Consider the following 13,210-nt stretch of genomic DNA (forward strand, 5'->3'; position numbering starts at 1 on the left):
GCAGTGCCAAATTGTAAAAAGTCCTCTGGTCATTGAACAGCCAAATGGTCCGGGGCTACTCTTCTAGCAGAATAAATGGCAACCAGAAATATAATCTCTCTTGTCAAGAGACAAGGGAATTTCTCCTAAAGAAATTTAAATCCTGAGGATTTAGAGGTGCCTTGATTGGGGGAATAATCGGCGTTACCCCCTGAATAAGCTATGCACCAAGATTGGGAAGCAAGGCCGGGATCTGGCCCTTGATAGAAGTCAAGCCCAGCTTAATTTCAGATCCTATTTACAGGAAATCAGGGATCCTGCCTATGACCTACTTCCTGGGGTGCCAACCCCGGGATACACACCAAGAAACATATGCCTTCCAGACTCTATAGTAAATGATTCTGGAAGCCGGATTCCTGGCATTAATCAAAGTAGACACTAACGAAGGAGATCACCTACTAAGGTGGGATTCAACAGTCAAACCTGTTAAATTTTTCGTCCGTAAGGTAGGATGGAACAACGGACCTTGTGCAAGAAGGTCTGGCTATAATGGCAGAGTCCGAAGGACTCTTACTGTCATCTTTATGATCTTGGTAAATCAAGATCTTCTGGGCCCCACTGGGGCCACCAGAATCGCCTCCTTTTGTTCCTGCTTGATCCCGCAGAGAAAGCGCGGAAGTAGCAGAACTGGAGGAAATGCATAGATCAGTAAAAAAACGGATCTCATGGGAAGACTAATGCGTCTGTTCCACCTACTAGCGGATCCCTTGTTCTCTACACAAAGTTGTCGGCTTTGTTGAATCTGGACGTGAATAGGTCCATGTCCGGAATACCCCCTCTCTTACGTATCACTAGAAAGATGTAGGGGTGAAGAGACCATTCTCCCGGAAATAATTGTTAGCGACTCAAGTAGTCCGCCTGCCAATTCTCTATTCCTGGAATGAAAATTGCCGATAGGCAAGGAATGTTGTGTTCTGCCCAAGCTAGAACATGATTCACCTCATTTTGGCTTGCACGACTTCTCGTGCCTCCCACAGGCGTGGCTTTGTCGGACTGAATCCTGACAGGACAGTCCCGTAGTCTGACCGTCCAAGATCCTAGGGCCAGGCGTACTGCCGAATCTTCCAAAATGTTGATAGGCAAGGTCCTCCAACCTGGACCATCTCCCCTGGACAGAATCTTCTTGCAGGGCTGCTCCCCAGCCTAGAAGGCCGGCATCTGTTTCCAGGATACAGGTAGAAAAGATTTTCCCTTTTGCTGGATAACAACCACCAATTTAGGCTCTGACTTACGTCGGGAGTCAAGCATATTGGAAAAATCCAAGGCCTGAATCTTTTTATTCTAGACCAACAAGATTGTGTTTTTAAGCAGTCTTGAGTGAAAACTGCACGTAAGGGACGGCCTCAAAGGAGGCCACCATGTCCCCTAACAATCTCATGCACAGCCGAAGGGAAGGATTTTTCTTTGTTCCGATAAGCTCAATTAGTCCTGCAATGGAACCAATTGTTGTCTGGAGTAAGAATCGGGGCTCAAGTCCTGCAGGAACACATGGGAACGGAGTTCCTGTATTTTTTCCACAGCAGGAACTCAGTTCCCATTAGCAGCCTTGTCCTGCAAGACTTTGAAGTATGCGAGCTGTGTGGCAGGTGCTACACCAGCATCCGCCGACACAGCTCGCAATAGTAAGTGACGCACACCTGACCATTCAGGCATTGCCAGTAGAGGGCCCCATGACAGCTTCCGCTTAGATCTACCTGTCAATCATAGCTAGCTGACGGGTAGATCAGGTCCCTGCTGCTAAGAGATTGTATTTAGTCAGACCTCTCGTGATGCGCTCCTCCCCACCGCCCCCTCGTGATTTTCTGTCTCCTCATCTTCCCCACCCCCAGTCTCCTGCATACTTGCTCTGTGTGTCCCGCTGAAACCCCCCCCCCCCCTCCTCTATCTTCAGTGCCATGATGAGAGAACCCAGAGGAGCAGCACAGCTATTCTGCTCACAGGACATGCAGGGAGAGAGGTGATCTGAGGGAGGAACATCAGTTTGGGGTGGTAAGCTGAGCACAATACTTGGCAAAGTTTAATGCCAGGAGGGAAGTTTATGTGGAAATATGTGAAGGGTTGGAATAGCAGCGAGTGTGTTGGAGAGTTTGCAGCCCCCCAAGTTAACATGCATCTCCAAAGCAGGAACACATTACTATCTCCCCAAGCATTCTCTCCAGATAATTGTTGAGTTAATTTATGACCTTTCCGTTTAACCCTGTGTTATCCAAACTCTGTTCAATGAAAAGTGTAAACTCACCCCAACACTCAATATACAAAATAAAATTCCCCAATAAAGATCAGAACATGATATTCACATTTGCATGGAAGCACAATTGAATGAATGCTGATTATTCAGAGAATTACCGTATTTATGTTTATTGAGGATTGTTTTTTTGTTTTTTTTTATGTACCAACAGTTAAGCTTCATACACACAATATGAAAATTGGATGAAAAATACCACTTTTGAAGCGTTCGTGCATATGAGCGTATCATTTTCTTTTTTTTTTGCCTTTGGTGGGGGAGTGGATCTTGGGTGGGAGTTCCCACACTTTTTTCCCCAGGACTTGACCCCTGGTAAGTATACCTTCTTCTGTACAGTATTTCTAACCAGCCCCAAGTACTGTAATCTCCTTGATTGTTTTAAGGAGGATTTTTCTAGGTTGAGTATCCAACTCAGAGATTCCAGGTAGTTTACAGCTGTGATCAGACTCAATGATCTATTAAAAGGTAGATCGTCTAAATAGGCTAGGACCGTTATGCCTTGAGCCCTTAAACTGGCTAAAGGAGGTGCCAGAATATTTCAGAATACCCGTGGTGCTGTGGCCAAACTCAATTGCAGGGCCATGACTGAAAATTATGATTTTATATTTCAAAGCTCAGAAATTTCTGGTGATTGGGAAATATTGCTACGTGGAGATATGCATCTTTGATATCGATTGAAGACAAAAAACATCCCTACTTGCAGGATGGACACAACCGATCGGATTGACTCCATGCGAAAGGATCGGATGTTTAATCACTGCAGCCCCAGACCATTTTGCTGGCCAACGACCAGACCACTTTTTGCGATTCGGCACTGCATCGCTTTAACTGACAATTGCGTGGTCATACGACGTGGCTCCCAAACAAAATTGGCGTCCTTTTTTCCCCACAAATAGAGCTTTCTTTTGGTGGTATTTGATCACCCCTGCGGTTTTTATTTTTAGCGCTATAAACAAGAGCGACAATTTTGAAAAAAACGCATTATTTTTTACTTTTTGTTATAATAAATATCCCCCAAAAATATATTAAAAAAAAAAAAACATTTTTTTCCCCCTCAGTTTAGGCCGATTCGTATTCTTCTACATATTTTTGGTAAAAAAAACAAAAACGCAATAAGGGATTGATTGGTTTACGCAAAAGTTATAGCGTTTACCATATAGGGGATAGTTTTATGGCATTTTTATTAATAATTTTTTTTTACTAGTAATGGCTGCGATCAGCGATTTTTATTGTGACTGCGACAATATGGCGGACACATAGGACATTTTTGACACATTTTTGGGACCATTGTCATTTATACAGCATTCACTACTATACAAATGCAGTGATTCCTGTGTAAATGACACTGGCAGTGAAGGGGTTAACCAGTGGGTGACAGTGAAGGGGTTAAGTGTTCCTAGGGGTGTGTTACTAACTGTTGGAGGCTGGGCTTTCATTTAGTGAACACTGATCTCTGCTCCAATCCCATGGAGCAGAGATCAGCTTCACTTGTTGCTAGGCAGAACGGGGAGATGCTGTTTACAACGGCATCTCTCCGTTCAGCAGCCCCGTGAGGCGATCGCGGGTATGCCCACGGCGATAGAGTCCGCGGGACCCGCGACTGGACTCACGGGAGCCCCGACCAGCACGCGAGAGTGCCGGAGCAATGGCAGGGCGGCATTAAAAATTGGACATACCTGTACGCCAATATGCCTGCCCGTGCCATTCTGCCGACGTACATTGGCATGCGCTGGTCGGAAACTGGTTAAGTGCCGATTCAGCTCTTTGAGATCTAGAATGGGTCTTACCTATCCGTTTGGTTCTGGAACCATGAAAGGTCAGAATCAAAACCTGTAACCTGTTCCACTAAGGGAACCTCTGATATCACCGACAGGGATAATAGATGATCCAGAGCCAGAAAGAGAGACTTCATTTTCTCTGGATCCTTGGGAACAATCGACCAAAGAAAAAAAAGAGGAGATGGAAACTCTTGGAACTCTAGTTGTAACCTAGAGAAAACGTGTTCCTGACAGATCTTTGAGAAACGCAGGAGCCTTCCCCCCACCCGAGCGAGCAGGGGTGCGCCTTCATGAGGAGGCTTTAGCATACTGCTTTGTGGGCCTTCTGCCACAAGATCACTTCTGACCCTGGTGCTGCCCTTAGGGTCTTCCCCAACCTGATAGTTGAGGTCATCGAGACTGCCTAGAGACTGATGCCCCTGGCACAGGAGAGGCAGCACGCTTAAAGGAGAAAATCTTTGAACAACTTCTTTACTGGTAAAAGAGAGCTTTTCCCATTAGAGATTCTTTGGATGTATTTTATCCAGATCATCTCCAAATACCTGTTCACCATGAAAAGGGGAAACTGGCTAGGAGCTTTTTTTACAGGGTGCTTCGGCTGACCAATTTTTTCAGCCATAGAACTTAAATTGATAGAATCTTTCATAGCATCTACAGTGCATCTGATACACCAGCTCATTGCTGGGCCTGCTGATCAGGCAGAATTTTAAGTATCACCACAAACTGTTCCTTAATGGACTGGGATACCGGCTACGCTACTGAACTTGCTAAAGACATATTGCTTTTAGAAAGAAGTTCCAACTGTTTATCTGTTGGATTTCTTGTTCACTGAGGTGATTGCAGCATCAATTGCTGCCCCCCCCCCTTTTTTTTTTTTTTTTTTTTTTTTATAGAAATCCTTATCCATAGGATAAAGTGTGGAGAATTTCATAGGAGGATAATATTGTTTATCTGGATGTTCCTATTCATAATACATAAGCTTTTTTTAGCCATGCATGAATAGGAAAAATATCCCCAGATGGGGGAGGTTTTAATGAACCCAAATTAGAGGTGGGTTCCTCAAGAGCCTGCGCTGTCAGGCAACAAAAAGGTTGAATGAACCAATTTTGTAAGGGAGTGCACAAGCAACCTGTCTTGTGATGCTAGTCCTATATTAGGATCCTCGAAGAGGATAATTATCTTCTAAATCTTTGGGAAATCCTACCTGATCTCCAGCCTCCTGCACCTCAATAAGAGGGTCCGGAGCACTAGATGGGAATCTGCCATGTTTGGCCCCACTATGGAGAGATATCATAGCATCAATCTTCTTTCCAAATGGTAGAAGAAAAAAACGATTGTGTAGAGGGACTGAAGTGTTTAGCAGTTTCCCCTGACGGCTCAATCTGACCAGCCGCATCCCTCTCAGAGGAGGATAACATTCTTTAGGAAATGGATTTAGTTTATTGTGAAACCACTGACCCTTTAGAATCCTTAGAGGAGTTCCTGGTCCCATTACCATTCATAGCCTGAAGCACAAAGCAGAGGCACTACCAGCAAAATAATGTACACTGCTAGGTTATAGTTCAGCGCTAATAGCAGCTATTAATACCTAGCCTGGTTAAGTACAATGTGTCAAAGGGAATTCCTGTCTCACCAACCTGAAACAAGCCAAGCTCCTGCTCTGCCCCTCCACAGCCAGCAGGAGCTACACACACACACACACACAGTGCTTCAACAACTTCCTTCACGTGTGTCCGGCATCTGACGCCATTAGCCACGCCCCCTCGCACAAATTTCAGGGACCCCCTTTTCCTTTCAAAGGAAAGTGTTTACCCACGCCAGCAGCGGGCGCAAGCATCCATGGCGGGTGGAATTATCGCGCGGCCACTCAGCAGGTGGTCTTTTTTTTTTTTTTTTTTTTTTTTTTAAGGAAACTGCTTTTGGCATATGGACCCCCCGAAGGGGGAAAAAAAACAACATTGGGGGAGCAGGAGGAGAACCAGATCCCCCTTTCTTACCGGAGGATCTGCATCAGACATTGAGCGCTCAATACAGTCCCCAGTGGTGACACATAGGCATGACAGCATTATACACAGAAGGAGAAATTTCTAAGAAAATCTACCTTACCTTTCCTCGCAGCAGGGTTATCTGAGATAAACCCAATCTTAACCCTTCACAGTGGGCTCCGAAACCTTCAGGATCAGGGGAACCTAAGGTTACCCACAAACCTGGGCCTGCAACAGCACCCCGCCAGTAAAAACTTCATGGCCTTACTACCAAAAAAGGACTTGATCCCAGGGTCCTGCTCTCTAAAAAGGGAAGCATTTGCAAGCAAAACCTCGTTTCTTCAGACACGAGGCCCGGGTATCATTCCTTTAGCCCATGAAAGGACATCAGAACAGATCCCCAGCAGGGAAGCTTCCAGTGGAGCTCAGCACAGCACATCTTGACTCGTGACCAACACCTTAGACACTGGCAAAAAAACCTGAGGACTCCCAGTAGTGGGAGGGGTTATATAGGGAGCACACTTATTGCCTTATGGTGTGCCAGTGTCCATCACCTATCAGTGGCCCTATAACCCACATAGTAAATACTATGGCTCTGTGTCCCCCGATGTAAGAAAAGAAAAAGGCTTCTAAATTCAAATGCCTATAAACAACCCTGTGTACATGTAATGAGATAACAGAGGAGAGTTCAGGGGCAGCAGAAAAAAAATACCCAACTGCTCCTAAACATCCGTTTATCAGCAGCAGTGTACATGAGGCCTTAAGGTGGCTATTCTATCTATGGAGAAGCAACAGAGGCACCCTAGGAGATCTGTCCAGAGAGAGTAGTGTTAGATACACTATATTTAGTTTGCCTTTAAACAAACGGAAGCCTAACTTTAGCTAATACTTTAAGCAGTTACAGCAACAGTTTTATTTCCTTTTGGGATAAAGTCAAGACAAAAAAGTGGACCATTGAAAGCACTTAGTGTTTGACGGTTTGTGCCAACCCTCTAACTTTCACTTTTGCTGTAAAAAGTAATCTGTTAAAAGAAGCCAAAAAACACAACAGGATTGACTGGTAAAAGACGTGAAAACAATTAACCCAGTACCCCCATCAAGACACTATGTGGATGGGAGATTCTTCCCTGCTGAGCTATTGTATTTTAAAAGCAGGGAGACTATCTGGCCATCGGAATACACTGATCAGAGTTGCAGGCTATAGTCTGCAGCACTGATTGAGCAGGGAAAATTTGACAAGGCAGCTGTACAAAAGTCGATCGGTACCCTGCACATACTTGGATCAAAAATTTGTCCGGTACCTGCTGAACTGGCCGAATTTTGATCCATGTACGGCCTGCTTAGGTTATTGGAAGAACTAAAAAAACAAAAACAAAGGGGGACTACTTTGTTAATGCTAGTGATAAACTATTGTACAACATATAGGTTATTTTTGCTTTTGCCATTGATGCCACTATTATTGTTGCTTTTACATGTATAAATATAGTCAGGTAACAGTATCACAACCATTATACATTTGTAGCCTTTAAAAAACTTGTCCAATTTATTAAATTTAGATTGACGTTCCAAAAATTTTTAATTCCTTGATATACTGCAATCATTTTGTTTTTTATATTTTATAGCACTTGTGTAATTCAAGTAGAGTAAGAAACTGTATGGTGTTAGGACAGGTAGAATATAGGAAAGAGTAAAAAACAAGTGCCTATGTACCATTTTCTGCAGTCTTCCTTTAGCGTTACCCCTGGTCTGTACTTCCGGTATGGAACATTCCTCACCATGTAATCCACAGACTCCAACAAGTCAATCATACTGAGGTACTGCAAAAAAAAGATTTGTTGCCATAAATAGGCTAAAAACGCATTTAAAATAATGACCATAAACAAGGACCATTTTGTGCTAAAAAAATAGGAAGAACCAAAGCGTAATATACTCTATCTGTATGCTAAACAGAAAACAAATGTACAAGCATCACAGTGGTTGGATCCTTTATTTCACATCTCCAAACCCCCAACATCCTAAAATGAATCTATTATTGTTAAAAAGGAATTAAACCTTTTTAATAGAGCAACCTGGTTTCCTGTGAGCTCAGATAAGAGTGATCAGCCCAGTTTAGCTGTTCACACCATCTGTGATTCACTGACTTCTGCAGTTGCTCAAAATATTGAGAGTCTCAGCCTTGACCAGCTGCTTAGAGGTCATGCGAGTCTCAATGCTTCCTGATATGTGCTAGAAGGCAGATAGTAACTTCCACTTTCTAATCACAAGGATAAATGTGGTAGTAAAGCAACATCCATACTAGGTTCTCTCCATCTCCACTGTTCATACTACATTCACTACTAGTACTGTAATGGCAAGGAAATGCAAGATGGTCAGATGAGGAACACACAATAACTTGGAGTTAACTAAATAAATTCAGAATAGGATTAACTTTACATACTGGATAAAAGAACAAAAAGCTCTGCGTACAGTAAATGGAAATGTGCAACAACCACAGAAGCGACTTGAAGCCGTGTACAAGTGGAGCAGAAGGTGGCAGCCCAATACATTAGTGTCTACGTGAAATACTTGTAGAGATGGGTTTCAAAAAATTAAGATCTTATCCAAACAGTAAAAGTACAAACAGCTGCTTGTGTCTCCCTTGGAATAGGGGGGGGGGCAAATAGTGTAGCGCTAAATTAGTGAGGAATAAACACGTCTCACACAGAAAGGTTGGTGGTATCTGGTAGTCCAGGTAGATGGCTGAAAGGATCCTCATACACGAAGAACAGGCAGGAAGAGTGCCAGATAGAAGGAACCAGGCCCCAGGGGATTGAGGGAGCAAAGTTAAAAGGGTCCACACCCACTTCTGGTTGGGTACAGAGGCAGTGCGATACAGTGATACCCCCACTGTCAACACATTTGCTGGTATCTCCACTGTCCACACTACATTCTATAATCGCTTGGCCCCCAAAATTCACACTACATTCTCCAATAGCTCCATCTCCTTGGGCCACACTATATTCCCCAATAGCTCTATCCCTACCAACCACATTTAATTTGCCAATGGCTATAGCTCCACTGCACCGTCCACACTACACTCACTGACAGCTCTACCCCCCACCAGTAACACCTCATTTGCCGAGAGCCTCATTATCACCACAGCTTCACTACCACCCTCTACACTACATTAGCAGACAGCTTAACCTCCCGCTGTCTACACTACATTTGCTGATAGCGCTCTCTCTCTATATATATCTATACACACATAGAGATATATATATATATATATATATATATCTCTCTATATATATATATATATATATCTCTCTCTATATATATATATATATATATCTCTCTCTATATATATATATATATATATATATATCTCTCTCTCTATATATATATATATATATATATATATATCTCTCTCTATATATATATATATATATATATATATATATATATATCTCTCTCTATATATATATATATATATATATCTCTCTATATATATATATATATATATATATATATCTATATATATATATCTCTCTATATATATATATATATATATATATATCTCTCTATATATATATATATATATCTCTCTATCTCTATCTCTATCTCTATCTCTATCTCTATCTCTATCTCTATCTCTATCTCTATCTCTATCTCTATCTCTATCTCTATCTCTATCTCTATCTCTATCTCTATCTCTATCTCTATCTATATATATATATATATAGCTGTGGCCAAAAGTTTTGAGAATGACACAAAATAATTTTCACAAAGTCTGCTGCTTCAGTTTTTATGGCAATCTGCATATACTCCAGAATGTTATGAAGAGTGATCAGATCATTTGCAATTGCAAAGTCCCTCTGAAAGTCCATGAAAATAACTTAATCCGAGGGGCGCATGCGCGGAAGCGTCCAAGATGGCCGCATAGACCGGGAGCTCCGCGCCACCCTGGACTAACGCTCGCCGCCACGACGTTCTGAGCCCTCGTTTCTACCGGCAAACAGTCACTTCGGATTGGGGAAAACGCAGGCTTCACACGAATGCCCGGTTCTAAGTCCCGACGGAACCCCAAACCCGCGCTTTCCACAGCGTTAGAGAGGTCAGGCCGATCCAAGATGGCCGCCGTTACCTCACAAAATACAGCCTGCAATGAGGAATCCATAGCGGACCAAGACTACACAGTTAAGCACCTTTCTTCCACCTCAACTTCAACTTCAAACGGCACAGTGAGTGAAATTCAACTCAGGACCCTATCCCCAGCATCCACAGACCCTCTTTTGAGTCATATTAGGGGGGAAAGTAACTCATCCATACAGCATATTTTACCTGTAAGCTTTACCCCATGGGACATAGTTCCTAAAGATGCGCCCTCACCTCCCACAGATTTTGCCTCCATGATGAACGCATTTTCTCAAATGTTGTCCAGAGGTTTATCTCAGACTGCCACACAGATCACAGCTTCCATCCATGCTGATTTGCAACAACTAGGAACCAGGATTTATGTAATAGAGCAAAAATCAGATCAGTCATGCCTACGCATTAACCAAAACACAGCCAGGATTCAAGAACTCCAGGATCATTTAGAAACAGCCACAGCCAAAATTGACGACCTCGAAAATAGGTCGAGGAGATATAATTTCCGTGTTAGAGGCATTCCTGAATCTATCAAGGACATTCATCTCGCTATCCAAGACCTCATCAAAAGCTTAATTGCCACTATTTCACAAGATCGTCTAGAATTAGACAGGGCTCACAGGGCTCTGCAACCTCTTCGCACAGATGGTCTTCCTAGAGACATTATAGTGAAACCTCACTACTATTCAGTGAAAGAAGAGATAATGAGAGTTTCCAGAACCTCAGATTCTCTGACATTTCAGGATCATTCCATACAAATTTTTACCGATCTATCACCATACACAGTCCAAAAAAGACGAGCTCTTAAACCTCTACTTCAAGTTCTGACGAGCAATGAAATCCCTTACAGATGGGCCTTTCCTCTCCGCCTGAATTTCTCTTATAATAATAAACCATACCACTTCTCGACGTTCCAAGATGGTGAACGGCTTCTGCTTCAATTGGGAATGATCACCCAGGAACTTCCACAGACTTCTACACCGAAAGGATCCTCGTCATCCAAAGCCCATCACCGACAAGCCCCTTGACGCAAATATGGCAGAAACAGATGCCCAAGAGATCGAGGGAATCTCCACCAACCTGAAGATACACCTGAACTGTCCAATTTTTGTGGAAGGAAGGAAAAAAAAAAAAGAAAAAGGACAGAAAAAAGGAAGAAAAAGTTTTTTGTCCTCCTTACGGTTTGTCCTTAGGGCCGAACCTTTACCAGGACCGGGTTGACATTTGGTCCTGTTTTTCCTGGAAACTTCTCCAGGCTTTTTCCCACAGAAGACATTAAAAAGGATATTTTTTTTTCTCTCTTTTCTAAAGTGGAAAATTTCAAAATATTTCTCCTTTTTGACATATAAATTTACTGTAATGCCTGTATTAGACCCCTCTTCCTCTATAATTTTATTTTTCTCTTCAACTGACCTTTTGGCTTTTTATTTGATGGTTTTTTTTTCTTTATTTTTATTCTTATAATGGCTCTTTTTGACGTTAAGTCACGGTCACTCATATTGTAGAGGAAGAGGGGGGCAGTTGCACTTTATTTATATTTCCCCTATGTTTATTATAGTCTGGGCTCAGATTTTTTTTTGTTTTAGTGCCTTTGAGATAATCAACCTATGTGGCGAGGTTGTCCAGGGTGGGTACAATGCACCCCCCTGTTTACTTCGATAGGAGAACTATTTCTCCTACCGGGGTTTGTTTACAGCGACCCTTTTGGGCCGCTTTGGGATTTTTTTTCCCTTCCTATTTTTATTTATTGTATACATTACAAATTTTTTTTTTTTTTTTTTTTTTTTGGCTTGAATTGTTATTTTATATAATGCATATTCTGATGTACTTTTATTTTATTTCTATCTCCCTACTTTCTTCTTCCCCCTCTCCACTCTCCCTTTTTTACCCTTCCCAGTCTAATCACATCTTCCTTCCCATCTCCCTTGTACAGGATCAGGGCCTGGTTGGATTCTCCTCGTTTTTTTCTCACAAGCATTTCCTCAAAAGAACAGGTGTCATCTCCTATCTGCCAGGGAGCACCACAAAGACAGGTATTCCTTTTGTTCATAGTATTAACTCCTACATGCTCTTCCCATGAACTCTACCTCACCGGTACAATCTGATCTATGTATAATGTCCAATAATGTTCAAGGCCTTAATTCCCCAGTGAAAAGGCGTAAAATCATGCAACAATTTCATGCCCTCAAAGCTGATGTTATCTTGATGCAGGAGACACACTTTCCCATTTCTTATAACCCCATTTTCCTTCACAAAAACTTTTCTCAATTTTATTTAGCTAATGCTTCCAATAAAACAAAAGGGGTTGCGATATGCTTTGCCAACAAAGTTCATTTTCATCATTCTAAAACAATTAGAGACCCAGAAGGCCGATACATCCTGGTCTCTGGATCAATTAATACAGTAACATACACATTTGTTTCCTACTATGCTCCGAACTCCCGCCAGGACAAATTTTTTGAAAAGACTCTCTTGACGCTGAAATCCCATCTGAAGGGAATTGTTGTTCTGGCGGGAGATTCGAACATCCCATTTGACCTTTCCTCAGACAGATCCAATCCTACTAAGCCAATGCCCAAAAGACCTCCTAAATGCAGTCTTAGGGTTGCACATTCCATCCAAGCAGCAGGCCTAATAGACATATGGAGAGAAATGAATCCCCGATCCAAAGACTACACTCACTTTTCTATCCCTCATAATACATTAACCAGAATAGACCATATCTTTATTCCTCCACATTTCATATCTTTGGTTGAATCCTCCAAAATTTATGATTCCTCTCTCTCTGACCATTCCATCGTTTCATTAATTATTAGAGGGGGAGGAGGAGATAAACGACCGTTCCAATGGAGGCTTAATGAGTCTCTTCTAAACAATCCAGCTCACTGTGCGGTATTAAACTCAGCCCTTTCGGACTACTTTACAGATAATAATACAGACTCAATTTCGCCAGGCTCCCTGTGGGCGGCACACAAGGCGGTCATGAGGGGTAAAATAATTCAACTCTCAGCCCGACTCAAAAAGGAATACTCCGC

The 13,210-nt window shown here is 42.4% G+C and overlaps 1 protein-coding gene across 5 annotated transcripts in view; it reads right to left on the minus strand.

Annotated features, from left to right (window-relative positions):
• Positions 1-13,210, minus strand: part of VPS13C (vacuolar protein sorting 13 homolog C) — a 626,331-nt gene that overhangs the window by 494,802 nt on the left and 118,319 nt on the right. For all 5 annotated transcript variants that reach the window (XM_077473219.1, XM_077473221.1, XM_077473220.1 and 2 more), the window contains one exon: positions 7,758-7,864. In XM_077473219.1, the coding sequence (XP_077329345.1) occupies positions 7,758-7,864 (107 nt within the window). The remainder of the gene's footprint in view (positions 1-7,757; positions 7,865-13,210) is intronic.

Source organism: Lithobates pipiens, unplaced genomic scaffold (genome assembly GCF_037356315.1).
Source record: "Lithobates pipiens isolate NorthernLeopardFrog02 unplaced genomic scaffold, aLitPip1_a1.2 Scaffold_8, whole genome shotgun sequence".
Classification (NCBI taxonomy): domain Eukaryota; kingdom Metazoa; phylum Chordata; class Amphibia; order Anura; family Ranidae; genus Lithobates; species Lithobates pipiens.